Here is a 23,975-nt window from a genome sequence, read left to right as displayed (position 1 = left end):
ACGTACATGTAAGCGATATAGCGCCTTCTTCATCATCATCATCATTGGTTTATTAGCAATTTTATCAGTTCAATACACCACAAAAATGCGATACAATGAAAAGACAGGAAGATGTCGAAGCGACAAGGAGTAGTCTATGGAATCGGACACCCACCTTGGCCTAGGCGATGTAAAGAGGAGGCATGCACACTGAATGAAAGTAAAGAAGATAGTATAGAAGAAGAATGCGACAAGAAATAGGGCGGCATGTCATGGGAAGCGAGATCGATAGGTCAGTCGTGGTCCGGTAATCTTGAGGATGGACTGTATTTATTTAGTAGTAATTGCTTGTATTTCGACTTGAATGTGGACATGCTCGTCGACTGTCGGATGGCCGGCGGGATACTGTTCCACACACATATTTAACTCTATATGCCTTCATCGGTCGGAATCAACGACCACTCAATCTGTTTTTCATACAGCTACCAAAATGCAATGACGTAATCATGCCACATACTTCGAAAGGGAAACTTGACTGAATTGTGACTTGACTCGTGACTTGACTTGACTTGATTTGACTCGAATTGACTCGAGTCACCTCCTAAAATTGAGTGACTTGACTTGACTCGAGTCAAAATGTGCAATGACTCCTAATGACTCGTGACTCGAATGTAGTGACTTGATCCCAACACTGGACGGCACCATATCTGATTGGAGAAGTAGACCTACAATTTACTAATAGAGGCCAAAGTCAGTGCGAACGTACCCAAGACATGAAGTTCGAGTGGCAACAAAGCCCGAACATGTCTCAGAAGTGGAGCACAGTCTGCATCTACCCCAGATATACTGTCCGTGCGGGAACATAGTAGGACACACACCCCAGACATGATCTTCGAGTCAGACGACTCGTTAGGAAATACCAAATACATGATATATGAGCGGAAACACAATCGGAACATATCCTAAATATCATGCCCGAGTGGCGGGACACAGTGCGAGCATACCCAGACGTGGTGTTCCAGTGGCCGAATTTAACCAAGACATAAAGCTATCCGGCCGCTGGCATTGAATATCTGTTTACGAACGGACCAGCAATCTCAAACTGCATCTGGGTACTCGACCACCAGTCACGTGTTGCGCATCAATCAGTAGGTTAGTTATCCATAGTTTAACGATGTGCCGTCAATGAGCAAGAATCAGGGTGCACTGCACACCCAGGGATTGGGACGCGATCTGGACCTCCCGCTGAGATTTGAATTCATTTGTACATAAAGGGGACGATTTTGCCATTTGATATGCGTGCGAGATATTGCTACAATCGTATCTCGCTGGTAGTCTAATTGAAACTGCTTCATTGTTTTTCTTCGAGATGTTACAGTATGTGTGCGTAAATGGAGCGTATATACCAGCATTATATACATCAAATATAAGTAAGTTCATGAAGTCGAGGAAATTTGTCTGATCCATGTATATCATAGGCAATATAAGCACGTCCTTGATAACACTAATAAATGGATGCTCAGTAAAATTGACAAAAATCTTTCCTCCTTTTTTCTAAGCTGGGTAACCCTGCATGAAAGGAGCGTAATTTTGTCACCACATACAAGGGGCCGAGTAACTGGTGACGATAAAGTTTTATATCATCAATTACTTGATCTAGTCTCCTGTGATGGTGACGAAACTATGACACTATCAAGCAGGCGCGTATGAGTCGCTCATTACACATTATTCCCTTTGTGACAGCATCGAACTCGAAAACCTACGGATAATTAGCGTCCGGCTCCTATGATGCCTGCTATATCTCACAACTCGAGTGCAACCTCAAATGAACGCCTTACGAGCGTAATTATGCTGCGCCTGCAATACTAATCAATCGCCGGTTCAATTTCGGGGCGTTGGATGTAATTTGGCGCATACCGAGGAATCGATTCGATGTATCCCGGCAAGTGCATACAGATCGATATGCAATTTTGTGACAAAGACATGTCAAATAATAAGACGGTAGGCGATACACAGTGATTTTGAAATCGCTTCTCAATTCGAATCTTCGTGGTCTATATATTAGGGCTTGTGGCGAGATAGCGTAGTGGAATAATCCACAGCTACAACACCAACTTGCTGTGTGTTCGAGTCCGACCGAGGTCGACTCTAGAATTCCTACCTAAGTGTAGGACAGGGGTGGGCAACATACGGCCCGCGGGCCGGATCCGGCCCGCAAAGGGATTTTGTCCGGCCCGCGGACAGTTTTCCGTCTTGCATGATAATGTGGCCCGCGGCCCCAGTCGGCCGAGATTCCCACTATTTGCTTACTACGTCAAATTTTAGTGACTGTATGTTTTTATATACGTGTATGCGCAGCGTAGCGAGAGTGGAGCTTACGCATAAGTTCGTCGAAGCGAGAAGACTTGCATCATCGGCATTTACGATGCACTCAATCCTAATGTCGTATGTGGTAATCATGATTTTTGTCGACTACAATGGTCATTTATACCAGGCTGATATTTCATATTTTTGGTACCGTAACCGCCGACTTGTGGCACGGCACACTTCTAGGCTTTTGTAAGGCACTGCTTATGCCAGCAGTCGCCAACTCAAAAGGGGTCGCAGGCCACTTTTCAAATTTCGTAGAGGACGCGGGCCGCATGAATTCAATATCGAGATTAATAAGGCCACACAGCTGAACAACAACGCTATCTCGTCACCTACTCAACCCTAATGAATTGATATCTTGGTAAATTAGGGTTACCGGGCTTATCGAACGCCTTGAAATCTTAAATTAGGGATTGCACCTTGTGTTGATTGACCAGTGAGAAGCAGACATGGCGGCGCCTGTATGAAAATGTTGTTCTCAAATCCACATTTTCTTCGCCATTATCGGCGAGAAATGGCTTTGAAGTGACATTGCTGTCGTTAAAATACATTCATTAAATACGATTTATTCCTTGTATATGTGGATAAATGGGCGAATAATGTATCGAATCAGCAATCCGTCCCGCCGAGTACCTAATTTTCCTATATCCGGCCCGCCGACTGGAAAAGTTGCCCTCCCCTGGTGTAGGAGGTTCATCTAGGCTCCTCATCGCCATTTCATACGCATAAGCGGTGTCTTACAAAAGCCTAGAAGTGGGCCGTGCTAGACGTCGGCAGTTACGGAATCCAAAATAAGCATTATCATCGGCCTAGTGTAAATGACCATTGTAGTTGACAAACACCATGAATAACAAACAAAAAAACATATTCGAGAAGCTGAGTGATTCGATTCTGAATCGAGTATCAGGCTTCGAGTCGATTCGCGTATTCGAGTGTCACTCATTACAACAGTATTCCAGATATGGGAACTTCAGTTGTGTACCGTTCATGCGACCACAAGGAATAAAATGCCCATTATACGTTCTGTTTTGTCGCTTATCCTTTTGTATTATCTTCTTTTATTTTTCTTTCAGAGTGCATGTGTGACCGCCTGACCTATAACCTCCGAGCGGCAAGACCACTCAGGCATGCAGCAAGGGAAATAATGGCTTCTGAGTTGAGTTGTGGAGAGCGTGACGCGTGTATTGTATGGGCATGTGCCCTGTGCGTTTTGGTGAATATATAATATATCCACTCCAATCGGTGCAGTCTGTGTATCCAGGGAAAAACCTGAACGGAATAGTCATCCTCTTCTGCTACAGTGTTAGATAAGCGAGGGGACGGCTACACATGCGTCTTTACATCGCCTAGGTACAGGGGGTGTCTGATTTCAAAGACTACTCCGAGTCGTTTCGGCACCTTCCTTTCACTGTATCACCGTCTTGTGTTGTTTTGAAATGAATTTAAAAATAGAACTGATACTGAATTTGGTATTAACATATTCATCTAGCGATTTTGAAAGTAGTCATCTCCGATTAGATGCAGTATCAGTTTCGGTATCAGTTTTTTATTCATTTTATCATATCAAAGCAGCACAAGACTTGCGATATAATGAAAAGATAGGCAAGTGTCGAAACGACTTGGAGTAGTCTTTGAAATCATACACCGACCTCGACCTATATAGGCGATGTAAATAAGAGGCCATGCACACTGAATGGAAAAAACTAAGGGGTAACAAAACGACTAGCGATGAATACGACTGACATATGTAGGGTTGCGTTTAAAACAAACGGTGTTTTAAGACACTTTGTATAAAACATGTTTTAAACCAGGGGCGGGCAACATACGGCCCGCGGGCAGTTTCCCATTGCAGTGGATAATGTGGCCCGCCGGTCAATACCGAGAACACCATTACCGATAATGGACACCACCGAGAATGTACATTACCCAGAATGCAATGTATGCAATGTAGGCATGTTATGCATATATACAGGTCGTGTGCATGTGCAATTGTGCATGACGGCTTTGCCACATTCGGTGTCGATTCTCAGATATAAATAACTCGACAACGCCTTCTCAGTAAGTTAGATTCTTGGCATTTGCCGTTCTCGGTAATGCATATTCTCGGTAATGGTTTTATCGGTACTGGTATAGAACCACACTCTAAAAACTGGGCCCACCTTTTAAGGTGTTTCAAAAAAAACCTTAAAAAGAGGAGGGAAATTTTGTACCTTATTTCACCTGGTGGTTATTTTCCCACCTCATCATGAGGTGGGCAACTTTCCACCTTGTCCTATCCGGACTCCACTTCATCCTTACCGGATATCCTCGAGGTACAGCATATAACCACACTTTAAGCACTAAATCACCTTCATTCCAATGACTTTATTTGCAAATTAGTCACGAATGTGATCCAGTTTGGCATAAGCTGCAGTACTGATGTCTTTTACACCTGGCAAACGCGCCAGAAAAACTGACATGACAGTCAGAAACTGCATTTCCAAGATCCAATGAATTTCTAGCATCGCTGCAAATGCCTCATGGAAGCTCTCGATATTCTTCACCTTTTCAACATCAAACCAGACGGTCCACTCTTTCTTCATTGTATCGTAGCAAATTGTAGGACACGCGGATGTGGGTGTCTTAAAGAAATGTATTATTATGTGAAAGAAGCATCAGGTCAAACATACCCTACGCACACACACACAACACACACATTGATGTTCTTTCAGTAATCAGCTTATGAAATATACCGGCAGCAGGGCACTGCGGATCCTATTTTCAGTAAACATATGATATCAAATAGCAAATAGGCCAATGTATATGCGGACTTGGCCAGGTGGAAGTGATGACCATTTTGAGTCAGCAGCTAATGTGAACAGTAACCTTTAGTAGAGTGGCTCTCAATTTTTTGTCGGCGCGGACCCCTTTTTTTTAAACATCAAGGCATCCGTCCAGACACCCTCAAGTTTTAGTTCAAATCATGCTCAATAATAGTGCAACGGCCATCCACCTCTTGTCAATAGTCCATTTTTGCAAGTCGCGACGGTACGTCTTGGCATGTTTGAAGTAGCAACCTCGGATAACTGCTGATATTTACTTTTTCAAACTACTCGAGTACTTTGCAGACCTTCATTTCCTACTTCCACTTGAAGTAGCTTTGACATGGATTTGAAATCACTACTTCTACACTGTACTAATCTAGAAATATCCGAAGTGATGCTTTACCCGAGCTAAGAAAATCACAAATTATATTATCATTCAGGTTAAAAATTTAGAGGTCTGCAAACACCATAAAGATGTGCTTCACGGACCCAAAGTTAGAACTGCGGGTTGTGGGACCGAGCTGAAAAGGGAGCATGGGCTTGTAACACCGGTTTTAGGTTTGCACCTCACTAAAAAAGGTTCAATACACCACATTGAGAGATATGTATTGATACTATAATTCAATAATTGATATTATAAAACGTAATTTTCAGTATTTAAAATTGTCTCCGAATCTCCACGACTCAACTACAGTTGAAGGTCGATTTGTGCCAGTAGTGGAATAGTTTTTCCCATCCCAAATTTTAAGCAAACAGCCACAGGTACTTATAATATTGATAAAAATCCGTACCTGTTCAACCTGGAAGAAGCTGCCTTATCCTTTATGAAAAATTGTAGGTATAGAAACAATCCGGTCTAGATATTGAGATGCTGCAAAACAAAATATATTATAAGTCTAAGTTGATTACTGAATACATACAGGTCAACATTAACTCATTACAAGACAACAAAGTAGAGTGCGTCAACGCGTCGCTTTGTAATGACGTATTAGTATAGATTAAAAGCAGTGCGAAAATTGATGCCGTGCAATTGCAACATGGCTGAAGAACGCTATATAGGCCTATATCATGAGAGGCAATTAATAGATGGAAATAACCTACTCAATACAAATATTTGAAGAGTTCACTGCTTATGGAAAAATCAACAGCTTTATTACAACAAAGGTAATAGATATAATAGCAGAAAGAGAAAAACATACCAATCACAATCCATCATTTTGTTTTCGGGACAGTGATGTCAGCTTCTGCGCTTCATCCTATCAATCATATTTTCAACCAATTCCGCGTTCATGCGAAATCATGCTCATCTCGTCTTCAGGGACAGAAGACGAAACCGTTTTCTGCAAAGCAGCCGAAATTTGAAATATGCAGTGAAACAGAATAAAAATTTCATGAGGAGATTAAATTTGTGAAACCGAACCTCAATCATTTTTTCAACAGGTGAAGTAGCAAAAATGAGCAGATTTGAATTTATAGGCTTTACTTTGCCTTGGTGAGCCGGTCGAACTTTTCATGCCAAGTAGGGGTGTAGGGCTGGGCAAAATCGAGTACCTGAGTGATTCAATTCTGAATCACGTAATATGCTTCGAGCCGAGTCAAGTAATCAAGTATCACTCATTATGACGTCATAACAGAATTTAAGATATATATGAAATATGTACCGTTTATGCCACCACCAAGAATTGAATGCCTTTTATCCATCACATAAAAGATGCTTTGGTATTTTTTCGACTTCACCGATTTCATCCCACTTGGTGACAATGCTGTTGGATGATCATGACAGTAACCTTGGTAGCTTTTGTACTGTAGGTTTCATAAATAGCTGGTTCGTGGTACAGAACTTGAATACCTATAGCTTTCAATACAATATCTATTGTAGAATAATATTTATTAACTCGAAGACTTTTCGGGTGCCTCTTTTCAAGAGTTATCGGCACACTAAAGGGATTTAAACAGATTTAAAAGCAAAAACAAAAAGGCAAAGTATGACGCAACAATCAAAATCACAAACCATGAAATTCGCATTGTACCAATGGCAACAATAACAAACTATGAAGTATACGGACATACGGTACTATAGTAGCAGCAAAATTTGTAAATAAACAATTACACGCACGGAACACGCACTAATGAGAAATTTGTAGGTTATAGAGGAAATCTTTTTGTCTGCATAAAATAGGTTTGCTAATAAATATTATTCTACAATGGATAATGTATTGAAAACTATAGGTTTCGTATGCTACGATACCGCCAATCAAGGTTTCAAGGCTTCAACTGTGAAAATTAGTATCAAAACTATAATTTTCGGGTATAAAGTAACTTTCAGTGGAGAGAAGCGTAATATCAGTACTGGTACTCGAAAATATCGTATTTTCCTACTCGACTCGAATCATAAGAATTAATACTCGATTCAGGTTCGAGTACTCGAATCATTGTGCCCAGCCCCAGCTAGTGATAGTCAGCCTGCCAGTCGCCTAAGTGTGCTGCGTATACACCAATTCCCTACTGGATATACTATATAGCATGGTTTCATATTAGAAAATGACCATAAATTGCAGTTACTTCTAAAATTTTCAAACACTGAACTGAACAAAGCTGACTGTGACTTAAGCATGTAAATTTGAAAAGGCAAGTTTGAAGCATTCAAAATTCATTTATTAGTCCATTACCGTCTCACCTTCCATTTCTTCACGTGGCGCAATGTAATCTCCATTCTCCAATATGGCGGCCGGTCGTCAGACAGCCGACAACGACAGGAACAGTTGAGCAACTATATATACGGGTTTATGCTAGCAAGAACAGAATGCGTTCATACCGCATTCCTTAACAGGATGAAACGGTTCATATTAAAAAACGTACAACTATTGTCTGTGTAGTAAGAATAAGTACAAGTCATAAGAACTCGTTTCACAATGAACTTCAAGAGGAGAAGACATGCGACGCCGACGCGCTCTCTTCGATCTGTCTGCTTCGAGATTCGGCCGCTGATTAATTAAAGCGTAACCGACATGGCTGATCAGTCAGCATGAGATATTAATCTATTCGCTTTTTCTGTTCGACTTACTACTTAGTACACCAAATAAATATTATAACTATCATTATTGAGTACAGACTAGAAATTTACTGAATAGGATAGTAAGATGAAAGTCGAACCATAAGCTCATCGGTGTTTATGAAACTCGATGGTTGAACGGGGTTTCGCTTGAGAATGTGGTACCCGCGGAAACTCAGCTGACTTCACGGAATCGCCGCGCAAATAACTGAAGCATTGCATAATTTAGTATAATATTATGTCGATACCCCACATAACAATATCAGAACTTTGGAATAAACTTTATGCGGCTGTCTTTTCATTGTATCGCATTTTTGTGGTGTATTGAACTCATAGCTCATTTCTAATAAACCAATGATGATGAAGACATATACTGTCACAACAACAACGATAGCTTGGTATCGAAAACGATCTTCATATGGAGGTGGAAACTGAAAATATGCATTCCACGGCTTATAAATTTGAGCGTCCACCGTTACCGCTCCATGGAGTTTGGGTGTGAGGAGGCAACAAAATCTCCACTCTATAGGAGGGTTTTGGGAGGTGGAAGATGTATTGTTGGAGGTGGGAAGATTATTATACCTTCTTCGGAGGTGTATGGCATGTACCCACCTCTCGTGAAAAAGAGGGATTATGCTAATATACCTTCTACAGAGGTGTATCGCATGTACCCACCTCTCGTACAAGTGGTAATTATGGTTTCCACCTCGATTTTGGCTAAAAACCCACCTTTATTTTTTACAGTGCATAAATGTCAATGATGCAGTCTTCTCGCTTCTTCGCGTAATCACCACTCTCGCACGCTGCGCAGTGAGCACACACAGCAGACATGGGGGTGCCTGTGGCAATGGTGTTCTCAAATCGGCATTGTCTTTGTCATTATCGGGAGACATGGCTTTGAAATGACATTGCTGTCGTTACAATACATTCATTACATGCGGTTTATTACTTCTATGTGTGGATAAATTGGCGAATATTATATCGTTTCAGCTATTCGGCCCGCCAAGTTCCTAATTTTCCTACATCCGGCCCGCCGACTGGAGGAGTTGCCCGACCCTGTTTCAAACAGTGTTGAAACAAAGACGTCCCGCAGACAGTTTACGGTCTTACTTAATCATGTGCCAGGGTTGTAACCAAGTCACAAGGCTCCGAGTCACAAGTCAATCTCACTTTTATAGTTTTGACTCGAGTCAAGTCGAGTCATTTTCAGTTCACCACCGAGTCAAGTCCGAGTCCAAGTCAGCGAGCAGAGGGTCGAGTCCGAGTCATGGTATTATGACTCGAGTCGAGTCCAAGTCATTGTGTTGACTGAACAGCTTTCTGTTCCTATAACTCTGTTTGGTGATATCAAATGGTTCGCATTCATAATATACTGATTTTCCTCATTTTTAGCAGTTTCTGGTCGCATTTTCAAGTTCCAGTACCAATAGACGAAATTCCAACATTGTGGTTACTTTACTATTCTTCGAAATTACAATGAAATGTCGGTCTTGGCCGTCTGAGTCTCGAGTCATATGACTTGATTCGAGTCATGCGCAATGACTCGAGTCCAAGTCGAGTCAATACACAGATTGACTCGAGTCAAGTCGAGTCATTTCCGTATTTTGAGAAAATGACTCGAGTCAAGTCGAGTCATCATAAAATCGTGACTCGAGTCTGACTCGAGTCGAGTCATGACTCGAGTCATTACAACCCTGTCATGTGCCAGCGGTCACAGTCTGCCTCAATCCCCCACTACTTGCTTGGTACGTCAAAATTATAGTGACTAATTCTGTGATTTTGTGTTTCGGATTTCATTCACGTGACAAGCATGTTATGTTCCGCAAACAAGCGGTCTTTCCGTGTCTCACGCCTTGCCACGAGCCGGGAAATAGATCAAAGATTCAAAGTGAAATCTGCCTGATTAGTGTAACTCAGTGGTTCTCAACCGGTGGGTCGGGAGAGATTCATTCGAAATTTTTTAAATGATGAGCTAAATAATTATATTCTATAGCGAACGATCAATAATCAAAAACGGGCTCGATGAGAAGTTTGCACAGTACATCTGACAAATCAAAATTGCTGTCATGGCTGCCATCAATATTCCCCGCGAATTCGCTTTACCCGACATATAGCCTGCCACGAAGGTTGAATTGAGTTTTGCACATTGCGTTGATTGAACGCAGAGGAGATCTGGCGGCGCCTGTAGCACAATGCACTTTTCCAATCCCCATCGTCTTCCTAATCACCACCGAGAAATGAATTCCGTTGGAAGTGATGTTCACGTTTACAAACTCGAATTACAAAGAATAGATATCCACATTGCGATTGTTACGCAGCGTGTCGGCACTGCTGTTAAAATTAGGGATGGTGTGAACCTCTGAAAGGTTCAGGTTCGTGTGAACGCGAACCTTTTTCGAAGGTTCTGTGTGAACACGAACGTGAACCTCATGACGTCACGTGACGTCATATTGCAAATTCCGATCCTACATTTCAGTGGAGAGATGGCCTATATTAATGCACACGATACCCAGCGACGACTCGTGCCGAATAATGCCACAATGCTGAAGTATATATTGACGTTTTAAACGTCGTCAAATTTATCAACTGGTGCAATAAAATGATATCATAATCCCATAATATCAATATCTTCTGTCGTTTTGCCAACAATTTCGACAACGACTTGCAAGGGAATATAAGCTTACGCCTTGACGGTCTAGGCCAGAATGATAATGTATTCGGCGTCTGAGTATTGCTACGTTGATATTGAGCAGAGTGTGAAATGGGCTTCTATACTTGCTACCGATATTACCCCATTAACAAGTTACATAGCAGTAACTGGTTTTTATGATACAATAAACATATGAAATCAAGATTGGCAGGCTAGATTTTTTACAGCGATATCAATTTCATTGATTGGTTGAATAAGCATCATTTGCTGACTACCTACATGTAGTGTGTTATGCTGTATGGATGAGGGTCAAGCTCACAGCAGAGAGCCACTAAATATTCACAAACGGAAAGCTAGATATTCCGAGCAAACTTTTGTAACAAAGCAAGTAAAATTTTTGAGATTGGCAAGGTGCATGTCCGTTGGGTGTTGATTTTTTATGCTGCCAGCGCCATGCATAGAGTGGTGCGAAGTGGAAATGCAAAGAATTTCAACCAAAGATGTTATAGTGACGTGGCAAATGGTAATCTATGAAAAAGGTTCACAGTGCAGAACCTACCAAGGTTCGTTTGTGAACGTGAACCTCTAAATTTCTGAGGTTCACACACAGAACGCGAACGTGAACCTCACGTTCACACCATCCCTAGTTAAAATGTAGGCTCGGAGCGCAACGTTATGTTACCGGCGACTAATTTGAGAATTGAGAAGAAAAGTCGATCTAATTACATCAGTTAACAAATTTCCCGCCACTGCGGTTATTATCGCGGTTTGTTGGAACTGTAGTTGAACAACTGCGGGTGGGCTGCACTTGCCAGTAGAGCTACTGAGGGATTGCTATCCTCACGCGTGCTATGCGATATGCGTGGAAATGCGTGTGGCATCGTTCTAATTGCACGGACAATGCGGTAGTGGGCAGAGTTTATTGTCAAACAAATCTAATGAAATATGATACATAAGCGCAGACCAAAGTTTCAACGAGATCGCAGCGGGCTAGTTATGTGGGCGCAGAGTAGACTTGCATTTAAAACAAAAATCAATATAAAACAAACATGGTTAAAAACAAGGCCTTGTTCAAAACATGTTTTTTTTTAACCATGACGTCCCGAAAGTTCAAGTGTGACGTCATGGTGTATTGACCTTGACAATTTAAAATACAGGGTAAATATAGGACTTTTGTACAATTGCTGTTGAGCCGACTATTTTGCGGGTTCCGACCATTCCATATCGATATACGTCGGCTTTATCGGGTAGTAATTGTCCATAGGCTCTTATAACATGTTTTTTGGAAAGTATTTACACAAATATGGCATAATTTCACAACTTAAAAAACTCTATTTTTTTAAATAGACCCTTGTTTAAAACAATGTTTATAACATGTCCGCAGATATAGAAGATACCGTAATTTCTTCTTTGAAGCTGCGAAAATCCTAATTGAGTGCTCCGAAAAGGTAGAAGTACTTCGGCAGAGTCTGTACGACTGTGGTTGCTGCTAGGCACTGTTCCCTTTAAGCTGCACGCGTGCGCAATTGCGCAGTTCTGACTGCTGACACAAAAAAGCCGAAGTGATGATCTTTTCTAAATTTATTTTTTTATTTTTTAGTCGTCATGCACTCTTGTCGAAGGGCGAGAATTGAGTTGGTGAGTGCGCGCAAACTCGTGAAAAATGAGAGAGAAAATTGCCGCTAAGGATTCTGGTAGTTATCAGGTGCCGTAAGCCAAAAAAGTTGAGAACCAAGTGTGCCGCGAACTATTTTTCAGTTTCAAAGGGTGCCGCTAAGTCAAAAAGGTTGAGAAACACTGGTGTAACTATTAAAGGCGGAACGGACACAAATAATAGTGATTGTTGGCTATTGCTTAGTTCTTCGTTCTGTTCGGGTCGATACGTTTGCGAGCAAACATTTTCTACCATGAACATAAACAAACCAAAGCTGCGTTCCATTTTAACTGATGTTCGCGCAGTCTTTACAAAGGGTAGCTATGTCTGACATGAAGCCAGAGTTCATAAAAAAAATTATTAATGTCAACGTTGATCGGCTACAGATGTGACATTGACTTCAACAGCTATTGAAGTAGCCTACATTACGTTACTAAATTCATTGAATACTGATTTTGGTCTCTACGTCTAAACTTGAAGTTTACATTTAATACAATTTATTCCTTGTGCGGGTGGACAAATATGCGATTAATATGTCGATTCAGGAATCCGGCCCGCCAAGTTCTTCATTTTCCTATATGAGACTCGCAGACTGGAAAAGTTTCCCGCCCGTGCGATACTCTCTACCCTTACCGAGAGCGACGCACATGGTTCACATCTGCAGTCGAAACACACATTCATTCACGTTTTTGCAGTGTGTACATTAGGGTTATGACTAAAAAAAAATATTTGCCTGTAGCAGGAATTGATGAACATTTTGGTATAAATTAATAAAATTATAATCATTTTGTTCAAATCGAAAAAAATGTCCCGAACAAACTAAGTTCAATTTTCGACACTGGTTCAAATATAAAAAAATTTAAAAAATTCAAAGATTTCTTTGCTACAAATTTAATCTCCCAAATACTATTTAAATCTTTGCAATTGGAATTGTGCCAGTTAAAATCAAATCAGTCGATATCTAAATTATAAAGTCTGTATCTACAAAAGAGAGCCTGTCCTTCATACAGTGAAAACTGGAAAATTTTGTGCGGGAGGTATTTGTTTGAAGTTGAAACAGTCTTAACTTTTGAAACAGTCTTAACTTTTGTGAATTTTGAAATCAGGACACAAAAATTCATCATTTGTGACTACAGGACACACAAAATTTTGAAATTGTTTTCCTAGTCATAACCCTAGTGTACATTGTACATTATGCAGAGTGTGCATTTGCATTATCCAGTGTGCATATCGTAAAAACACGGCAGCAATAAAGAAATCATTGAAATGATTAATTAATTAATTCATCTGTCCATTCATCAATCAAATTTCTCGGTATAGTCTGAAGTCTATATATCACAATAGTCATGTTTGAAGCCTTGCTACACAATTCTCTGGTCTGCGTCAATCCCCTGGTTGGTCGCGGTAAGCTTGTCTTCGAAGGTCTGACGCCAGTTCATGGTCAAGTAGTAGAGCCCATCAACACTCCCAAGCATCGTCAAGATCATTGCAAATACTGCAGAAACATACATGAATGCGTTAATACAACATACTGCTGACTCGTTGGCACTACATTTCACCGCATTGTTATCGCTCGTGACAGATTTATGCGGTCTCTTACTAGGAACACACACAATTTATGTTCGGTTGGATTTAATGGACATGAAATATGATGGTAGTTCGAGATTGTTGTCAGGGTTGTGACTCGAGTCCGAGTCCAAGATATTGTTTTCACGGTTCAGTTTTCAGCCCAATCCTGCGCAACTCATTTTTTGCAGCTCTGTTTGAGTTGTATTGAATACTTCGCATTCATAATATAGTAATTTTCTTTATTTTACACTGTTTTGGCCTTCTTTTTCAAGTACCAGAAGTGATAGACGACATATCAATACTGTCATAACTGAAGACAAGGGGTGGCCAACCTTTAAGCCATTCACGGTCGCATTTCGACTGCTTGTGTAGTCTACGGCCGCATAGTCGCAATGAACTATGTCCAATATGTCCATGTTCGGTAAACTCTGGACTAATCTATGTAATGATATAAGGTTACTATACGCGCCGAAATCGGGAGTGGTCAGTGGGGATGATACGGAATTGTACACAGTCGCACCAAGCGCGAAATTTGTTTCCGATTCACTTCTGAATTTCGTCATTGATATTCGAAGAGCTTCTTGGAGTTACGGAACTTCAATATACAATTGAATAGTATATTCATATTGAAATGAACCAGAATATTTTCGGCTGACACTCGTCTGGGGTAATCGTCAGCAACTAGTAGAGAATCGGAAAGAACGTTGTATATCCACAATCATATCACAAAATATGACGTCATCAGCATGAAATTTCGAATGAGAGAGCGTTCAATGTATTATTGTTAGGTGGTACACGAACTCCTTTTGTTGACAGAGTTTTGGATGGTACATTGAACGCTCTCTCATTCACGAAATTTCATGCTGGTGACGTCATATTTTGTGATACGATTGTTGATATACAGTGTTCTTTTCAATTCTCTACTAGTTGCTGACGATTACCACTGACGAGTGTCAGCCGAAAATATTCGGGTTCATTTCATTATGAATATGCTGTTCTATTGTATATTGAAGTCCTGTACCTCCAAGAAGCTCTTCATAAAAATAATCGTAAAAATTTTGTTGAAATTTGACTGGCCAACCAATTGAAATTGTGAATTTGTGTCCATAAACGTTGCAAACCAAATTTCTCGCAATACAAACCCGCAGAAGCGAAGTTATTTTAGTGTTTCATTAACAATGCCGAGATTACCCACCGCAAATTTAAAATTTTCAAATCCAAAACTTTGAGCTGTCGTAATTTCTTCTACTGGTTCTATCAGTTGCAATTTAACCAAAATTGTTATGCATCATTTCTTAGATCACTTGACAGTTTTATGGCGTAGGTAGACAGTGAAATTTTAATTATCCGCAAAAATTGGAAATAAAAAGTTATTCTTCAACAATATGATATGAGTGTAATGTCTTGGATAGGCAAATTGTTGGGCACTCACTGCTAAGCACGTTGAATAGGATAGGCTTCATCGTTTCATTCAGGAACGGATCCTGGTAACAGCCTTCTTTGCAGACCGTTTCCGGAAGATTTGCTATCGAAGCGTCAAACGGAGAGTGTCCGAGATAACAAAAGCAGGAAAACCCTTCCACTATTGTGAGCATCAACGCCTACAAAGAAAATTGAACTGGTTCGGGGTTTGGTATGGGATTTCTGCGGTCATGTTGATGAGATAATTTGGCATCAATGAGAAGGGCGCCTGATGCTAATTAGGCATGGGCAATGTAGAGAGATTCGATTCTGAATCGAGTATCAGGCTTCGAATCGCGTCCGGTTTTCTAGTATCACTGACCATGACGTCATAACAGTGTTATTGATGTGGAAAGTTAAAGGTCAACTGCATCTTAAAAATGACTTTGCCTTATTTCGTACGTTATGTGGTTAGGAATATGAAAAAAAATAATAAAAATTGAACTTACATGATAGTTTTCAAGTAATTTAAATTATAAATCGAAAAGCTGAAAAACGGATATGAAATCATTCAGCTATGAAATGACGTCATGTGAGTGACACAACAAAAGTCCTGGTATAGCTCAGTGTGGTAAACATATAGTTATTCGTGTTGGGATTGATTTTGATAGTGGATTTGATTGTGAATATGGAAGATATGAAGAAGATGAGGCACGGAGGTACATCTTGTGTTGCGTATGGTTGCTCAAATACGCGATATTCGGTACCCAAAGTGTCTTCTCATCGCTGTCCAAACCCTATTGCTGGGAGGATTATGAAGACTGTGAAAGTGATATCCAATCCCTGTCAAGTGATGATAGCTACCACTCAACAGAGTTAGATGGCGAGTCAGAGTGAGTACTTGAACAGTGTAATCATATTTGTACCAAGTCTTCCACCAAGATATTGATTTGCAGGCATTCAGATTCAGAGGAATGTCTGGAGAATAGCAAGACTCACTTTGTGATTGTGGACAGAAATAAGCTGGTGAAGCATTTTTCAACATTGTCCAATGTGTCAATCAGAGTCGGACGTGCAAGAGTCTGGTTTAGGTAGCACACTGAGAACCAAGCAAGACTGCACAAACTGCTCATACTCCAGATTTTGATTTACGGGTAGTGTAGATGCCGTTACCGTACATCCTTTAAAGATGGAATAGCCTACTTGACCGCATCAAAAAGAAACAAACTGCTCCATTCAGCATATATACATGATACAAATTGATACATATAGGCCTAAATTTAAGTTACAATGAATAGCATCTTTGATTCTGTTGTTTACCATTATGACAATCCATTTTCAGATTCATTGTCATATGAAAGGATTTGCGATGTTCTCTACTCCAAGCGAATGGAAAATGACATACCGCACGCCATCTATCGCCGAATGGAAACACTGCTGGAAGTGAATCATTCAATGCCCTCATCAATCATTTCTGCCCAAAGTTATATCACTACAACCATATTTCAGTCAAAAAGCCAGGTAGGTACCTTGCTGTGTCTTGGCTATTCAAAACAACCTATATCAGATTTTGGCACAATTACTAGCCTCATCAATTATGCATTTTTTGTAGGATGCAGTTGGCAATCCTGCATTTCAATGAAAATTGCTCGAAAACTTAGAAAATGTCGAAAGAAGGAGCACCGCGGTCAAATACCCGAAGTACAAAAATGGGGAATGTACGGCCCACAAGATACTTGAAAATTCAACATTTGGTAACTGCCGTTGATCTGAATGCATCATAAGATTTCGTCATATTGTTATGCCTGTTCTAGATTACTGCAATGAGCTTGTCGAAGAAGTTCAAGCACACACAAACTGTTGAGTTGAGCGATTGTGCTGAGACCGTTCCACCTCCTCTGACTAGCAGCATAATCAAAATTAGCAGAGAAGAAGCTATTGCCCGACATGAAACCCGATATGCTTTTCTGCCTGACACAGTAGTTATTTTGGTCGATCAGTTATATGCGTTTATTATTTGGAATACAACTGTACAGTGTACATTCACAATGTGGCGTTATTGAACTGGAATCCTTTGTAAGAATTTCACGTAAATTTTGTTCGGACAGCAGTAACAACGCATGCAGGCAGGATTTTCCGCTGGTTTTTGCCACAGAATCGCCATACCCAGCGAACACATTTTCTGTAGGCAGTATGTTTCAACTTCCTGCAAAGTGAAAACAAGTGTATTAGTGCGAGAAAAGTATTTGGCAACCGAATCAGAGACTCATCCCATTCATGCATCGATCTCGATGTTATTATTCTGCGGCCATATTCCTGTTGATATCCATAGTAGGACATCTCCAATACGTCAACGTCCAGACACAACTGAATTGAATCCTGGCAATTCTGTGATACACTTTAATTCTGTCAGTAACTCTCGGAACCTCCTTACAACACAAACTTATCAAGATATCAGATATCAAGATACATGACTGAAACGAGCTATTACACTACAGACTATATGATACAACTGTATTTCATGTAGTCTCGACGAGCGGCTTGCGCTGAGCAAGCTAGGCAGATCATGAATCATGACCCATCATATGAAGCTGCAAGGGGTTCCACTGACGTGGGATCGAGCGCATCAACACCTGAACCAATCCGGCATTTAAACGGTAATTTTGTAAGTACGTGCAAAAATGATACTTACATTCGACATGCGAGTACTCGGACTCAGTCTCAATAACACTTGGCAAATCCGTTACAATGGAAACCTCGGCCATAACTGACTAGAATAAAAACTGCGAGAACACAAACAGCCGCTGTGACCGGTGTTGATAATATGTGTCACTCACTTGACGTCACAATGCACATTCTGCTTTTTCTGTAAACATGCCAATATTGGAACTTTCAATCAAAATTAGGGCACTTTCTGATCGAGTTGAAACACGGAAAGTCGGTAATTTCGTTATGAAAAAAAAATTATGAACACGATTCCGCAAAGTTGTCATGAAGATGCAGTTGACCTTTAACACATGTGACTTTTATGCGACCACAAAGTAAAATATCCCCAGTTATATTCACGTTACAGATTTTTAGTATTATATCAACCATTGCACCTTGATCCAATGCTGTGGATTGATCACGACCTCAAAGTTATTTACATGTTTCGTATGCTGTGATATGAGCAATCGAGCGTTTCAAATGCCTCAATTGTCCCAGTGCTGTGGTTCCCAACTGGTGGGGAATTCAATGGTTTGGGGTGGGGAATATACGCATTTTTTAAACATTATATACGGAGACGCATGCACAATTACCTTTACCAGTTAACTGCTTAACTGCTCTGTGTATGTATGTATCCAAAATTATACTGTTTTTTACAAAAACTAGTTTTTAACTCTGCATAACCAATCAGCGTGGCGTTACAAACGCATCCAGCACGACCAGTATGACGTGAAATGACGATTTCGCTAAATTTTGAGGGTTACCGGTATCTATTTCGCAATGTTGCAGGTATAGGCGATTGTCTTGCGTACTGGTGTGGTTGTGTGTCTTGTGTTCCCAAACAAGCAACTTGCTGCTCCGTAATGACAAAAGTTACAGGAAATACGACGACAGTTTTGGGTAGTTGGGAATGAAGACTCGGAATATATCTGAAGTGGGGAATGAAGACAAAAAGGTTGGGAGCCACTGTACTAATAAGTGAAGGTGAGCATGGCATTTATTGAAAAAACGTGTTTTGTTCAGAGTTGGATTATTGATATACGGAGCACAGACTACATAAAGATTTTTAAGGCAAGACTAACTCATTTTTAAACTATTGATTTTGTTAAGAACGATGTATAGTCTAGGCGGGGGTCGGTATCCTATGGCTCGCGAGACATATATGGCTCTTTTGGTGATGAGGTATGGCTCTTTAACACATTATTCATTTTGTACTCAGTTTAGCAATATTGCAGTAAATTGTAGCACCTCGAATAAACATTCTCGTGGCAGCATGAACATGTCTTTGTGAGGTCCAGACAGTGGCATATCCAAGGTTGAGGGCTCGTAATCTCTTGAAAATCCTAAAATTCAAGTTGCTATCGTGCCGGCGACCAATATCACTCGGAAATTCGATGTAAGCCTACTCGACATCGCGCGCATCGGAATCATTGCGATTACACGATATGTTGATTAATCAGAGAGCAGACATGGCGACGCCTGTCTCAAATAAACATTGTCTTTCTGATCTTCAGCGAGGAATGAACTGCTTCGGAAATGACATTATCATCTCCAAATTGAATTTATAAACAACGCCATTGCTATCCACGTCTTTTTTGTAACTATCATTTTAGTACAGCCGTTAAAAAAGCGTAACGTTATGTTACTATGCCTCATACTTAGAGAACTGAGAAGTTGATCAATATTTCGATTTTCGGAATCAGTGCCACAATTACATGCGACTATTAACGGTTGGGTTGTCATAAATTCGAAGCTGTTTACGATGAGTTGCGTTGTCAAAGATCAGACTTGGCCCCTCTGTGCCTTGCCTCTCCTTTCCCGCCAATTGCGAGATTTTGGGCAAAAACGTTTCAAATGCAGTCATTCACGAATATCGATAGAAAATACCAATCAACCAGACTTCAATACCATCAGTAATACCACACAACACCAAAAGACGCATTATCTGCAAAAAGAGCGCGAATAGTATGTTCACACTTTCACTGTTGTCTACAACTTTCGGAAATATAAAGTTAATCGTCTTAACCTTCGAAACATAACAAATGGCTCTCACTGAAATACAATTAAAATATGTAACTCAAGTTTCGCATGCTCAAATAAGGCAAACAGCATGATTAGTACAAGTTTTTACATTGAAAATACGGGACCTCGAATTAGTGCTACAAGGACTTCACGGATTTTCAATTGTGACGTACCAGTTGATTAACTTGTATTATTCTTCGGGAGTTGCAATGGAAAATATAGGGCCTATATGGCTCTTCGGACGAACAAGGTTCCCGGCCCCTGGTCTAGGGAGTGCGAGTGTAAATGTCCTAAAACCAGCATGCAATAGCCCCTGTATCACTGCAACTGAACATTTTCCCCAAGATTCTACCTACGTACACGTTAGTTGTTATATTATGTGTGTAGTGAAGATGCACTTTGCAGTATTAATTGCCGTCCGGAAGGTACTGCTAAAAATATGTGGTCATATCTTCTTTTGCACAGTACTTATACTTCAGTAAGTTTCATACCTTTTATTTTCGACTTTTACTTGAAGTAGCTTGGGAATGTCTTAGAAATCGCTACTGCTACTGGCACTTGAGCATCAAGGCTGATTACTTTGACTGCCTCTGCAAATGACTATCTGGACTGGATGATCTTCTTGGCATTACCTGATCAAAGTGAGACCGGCGCATTGCTTCCTTATTCTTCAGCTCAACCTGCAATATTTTATTGCTCGGATCAGACTTGTACAAACCAATTGATTTTCAAACTTCGCAACTAGAACTGAAAGTGTCAAGAGTTTCTGGTCCTATTTTTCAAGTGGAATACGTATAATGAGGTAGGTTACTATTCTTCGACGTTACAACGATGTGCCAGTCTTGGCCGTCCGACTCGAGTCATGCGCAATGTCTCGAATACAGACGAGTCAATACACAAATTTATTTAAGTTGAGTCGAGTCATTACAACCCTGCCGTGCAGTCACGTATATCCCATGTCTCAGTAGGTTATAGTTATGTATAATATGTATGCAGAACCGTAAAAGCTCCATCCCAAATCCTCTTAATTGGGGGAGCTCAAAGTGGGCCCAAAATGATTTCGTGAATGAACACAAATTATAGAGTATTTTTTTTTACAAATTTATGCAACTGCTTCCAAATTTAGCGATCGATGGCTTATGGAGAATTGGGCATTTCGGCGTCAGCCAATACCACACCACGACGCACCAAGACAGATGAAGCTTAGGCCAACACGGGAGTCCGAAAAGATACGGCAATTGCAACTGTAGATCAAATTAACTAAGGAAAGGGAAACAAGTTTGACAGCGAGAAAACCTTGGCCGAAAAGTATTGCCCTTATGTTGACCGAAAACCGCGATATATGTATACTTATTATACATGTCTAATTGTCTATAGCAGTGGTTCTCAACCTGGGAGCGTGAAAGCATTGAAGGGGGCGCGAAGAAGCGGTCAACTGGAAAAATTTTCGCGCTAGGCGCGATTTGCCTCCATTTCACGCGTGTTGCTCTATATATAGACCTCATTTCATATTTTTAATTCTCTAATCAACACTCACAACCTTCCATGCCATCAAACAATCTGTAGAGGTTGCTAGCATCCCGGTTGGATTTTGTGATATGACGATAAGGGGGGTGCGAAATTTCTCACTATCAAAAAGGGGGGCGTGACTAAAAAAAGGTTGAGAACCACTGGTCTATAGGCAATATTTGACAGTGAAGAAGTACCAATTTGACATCGTGTGCGTATTATATTTTAGTACGCCTGGGCGATTTCAATATCTGTTGACATAGCAGACGGGAGGCCATGAAATATCAACATGTACCGAAGTAATCTGACTAGCGGGCCCTACCGAATATATTTAATTAATAATTACGTGCCCTAATTTTTTCAAGGCAATACCTCACTCAGCTGTATCTGTAAAATTGGCTACGGCTAAAAAGAATTATCACAAAATATATATACAATTTTTAATGTTATTGGCCGATTCAATCCTACGGGGTCCCAAGACCAACGTTTTTTTGGGGGGTAGGAGGGGGGGCTGACCAAGTGCTGTTTCGGCCGTGTATGTAGGCCTATATGTATATTATATTAATGTGTAATACAGCAACGCACCTGATCATTTCCAAGTGATTTAACCGCAGGTTTCGAGTCTGAAAAATATAACAAATTGGAGAGGGTGATTTGATTTTAGCCTTCAAGTGCAACTGTCCCCTTTACTCACCATTCAAATTCAAAGATGCGGCAGTGCGTGCTTGTGTCGTCATGGCCGGTCTCTTTTTCGTCACCATGATCTTCAGGGCGTAGCGCAAGCCAGCCATGTATTCTCGACGCATATTCATCACGCAGTGTACGAACAACGCCACGGTCGCCAGCGGCTGCGAAATGACAAATTGAATCGATTGAATTCCACAACTGTGCGACGGACTTGAGAACTAGAAATGTTTTAGCTCTTCCGCATTGGATTATAATTAGAATCATAGTTATAAAGTTTTTCCAACTTAGATTAGTATCAGAAATATTGAATTTGCGAAGACTTGAACATCGAAACAAGCTCAGTTCATATCGAAACATAGTTCATTCGCACTAGTATGAGAATGGCAAATGACTGTATAGCAAGAGCGAGCTCGGTTCGTTCCTGCTATACAGTTCTCCTTACGGGAAAACAAAAAATTAAATGAAAATGAAAATGAAAGGAAAGGACGTTTATTTTTGTACTTGATGTTTTTGCGGCATATGCACCGACTCATAATATACATAGACGCGATCTGTGCATATGCATATTATTGCATGATGCCGCTGGACAAGGAAAGTGCAGATAACGCCATGTAGGGCTTTTTAAATATTGTCCCAACCCTCCATGGTATCCCAGTAATGCATGAGCGCCAAGCGGGGAAACATGGATAGGCTACCAGTGTTACCAATCAGGTCTTTGGTCTGACCCGCCGGGGATCGAACTCAGGACCTACCGATCAAGAAGCCGCACGCTTCCCCACTACGCTATCTTGAACGGCATGAGAGTTTACAATTTTTTCGCAAATTAGGTTACATGCGTTTCGTTCTTATTAGTCCAACACTATTTAGAGAACTGCAATTATCTAGTTGTCCAAGTATCTGTCCCGAAATGCCGGAATGTAGCAGCATAAATACGGTCATATATCACCAGACCGGTAATTACCAGAATGCTTGCGTCTAGAAAGATCGTGTCAAAGCAGGGTCGATGGTTCGTCTCATTCTTGCAACCAGGCACGCCATTCGGAGCGAATTGCTCTCTTTTCACGCAGGCGACAATCGCGAATATCGTGATCAGAACAGGCCGCACGCACACGAATGCTCCTCGAAGACCGGTGCTGAATATGATCCAATTGAATTGACTATACGCAGCCAAGGAAACTTGAATAATAACATCCTAATGCCCGCAAGTTATAGTCTACCATACACACTCTGAAATGAGAGGAAACAAAACCAACTCTAGTAGAAGAATGCAATGACGAATTGTTCATAACCGGGGTTGTAACTAGGCCTGGGCAAAACCGATAATCTGAGTGATTCGATTCTGACTAACGTAATATGCTTCGAGTCTAGTCGAGTAATCGAGTATCACTCATAATGACGTCATAACAAAATGTAATACGTCAAAGTTCAAATACCATCACAGAGAATATAATGCATTTTATTCAGTTCATAGATGATTCTTTGGTATTTTCAGACCATACCGATTTCATTCAACTTGGTGAGAATGTTGTGTGGTAATCATGACTTCGGAAATGTGTTTCGTCCAGTAACCTT

General features: G+C 40.7%; 1 protein-coding gene and 2 long non-coding RNA genes across 6 annotated transcripts; 1 reads left to right on the top strand and 2 right to left on the bottom strand.

Annotated features, from left to right (window-relative positions):
* Positions 1-4,693: 4,693 nt before the first annotated feature.
* Positions 4,694-6,795, bottom strand: LOC145435336 (uncharacterized). The gene is made up of 3 exons (XR_013913815.1): positions 6,353-6,795; positions 5,945-6,024; positions 4,694-4,970 (listed from the first exon to the last, which is right to left on the bottom strand). It is a non-coding gene; the product is annotated as an uncharacterized LOC145435336 (long non-coding RNA).
* Positions 6,796-12,427: 5,632 nt separating this feature from the next.
* On the bottom strand, positions 12,428-23,669 carry LOC145436416 (uncharacterized). Of its 2 annotated transcripts, XM_080313765.1 has the most exons (6): positions 23,365-23,669; positions 22,411-22,564; positions 22,302-22,339; positions 20,840-20,887; positions 15,511-15,679; positions 12,428-14,004 (listed from the first exon to the last, which is right to left on the bottom strand). In XM_080313765.1, exons 2-6 carry the CDS (start codon positions 22,526-22,528, stop codon positions 13,871-13,873), a joined length of 507 nt encoding a protein of 168 aa, XP_080169891.1. In that variant the 5' UTR covers positions 22,529-22,564; positions 23,365-23,669; the 3' UTR covers positions 12,428-13,870. The 2 variants fall into 2 exon arrangements, with proteins under 2 accessions (XP_080169891.1, XP_080169892.1); XM_080313766.1 differs by lacking the exon at positions 23,365-23,669 and having other exon boundaries at positions 22,411-22,997.
* LOC145436417 (uncharacterized) lies at positions 15,695-17,528 on the top strand. 3 transcript variants are annotated; one of them, XR_013914308.1, is made up of 3 exons: positions 15,882-16,505; positions 16,822-17,000; positions 17,092-17,528. It is a non-coding gene; the product is annotated as an uncharacterized LOC145436417 (long non-coding RNA). The 3 variants fall into 3 exon arrangements; XR_013914307.1 differs by having other exon boundaries at positions 15,885-17,000; positions 17,092-17,233; positions 17,294-17,528; XR_013914306.1 differs by having other exon boundaries at positions 15,695-17,000.
* Positions 23,670-23,975: the final 306 nt, after the last annotated feature.

This window comes from Botryllus schlosseri, chromosome 3 (genome assembly GCF_051294905.1).
Source record: "Botryllus schlosseri isolate E-star chromosome 3, Bs_hap1, whole genome shotgun sequence".
NCBI classification, from domain to species: domain Eukaryota; kingdom Metazoa; phylum Chordata; class Ascidiacea; order Stolidobranchia; family Styelidae; genus Botryllus; species Botryllus schlosseri.
This window is presented reverse-complemented; position numbering and strand designations above follow the sequence as displayed.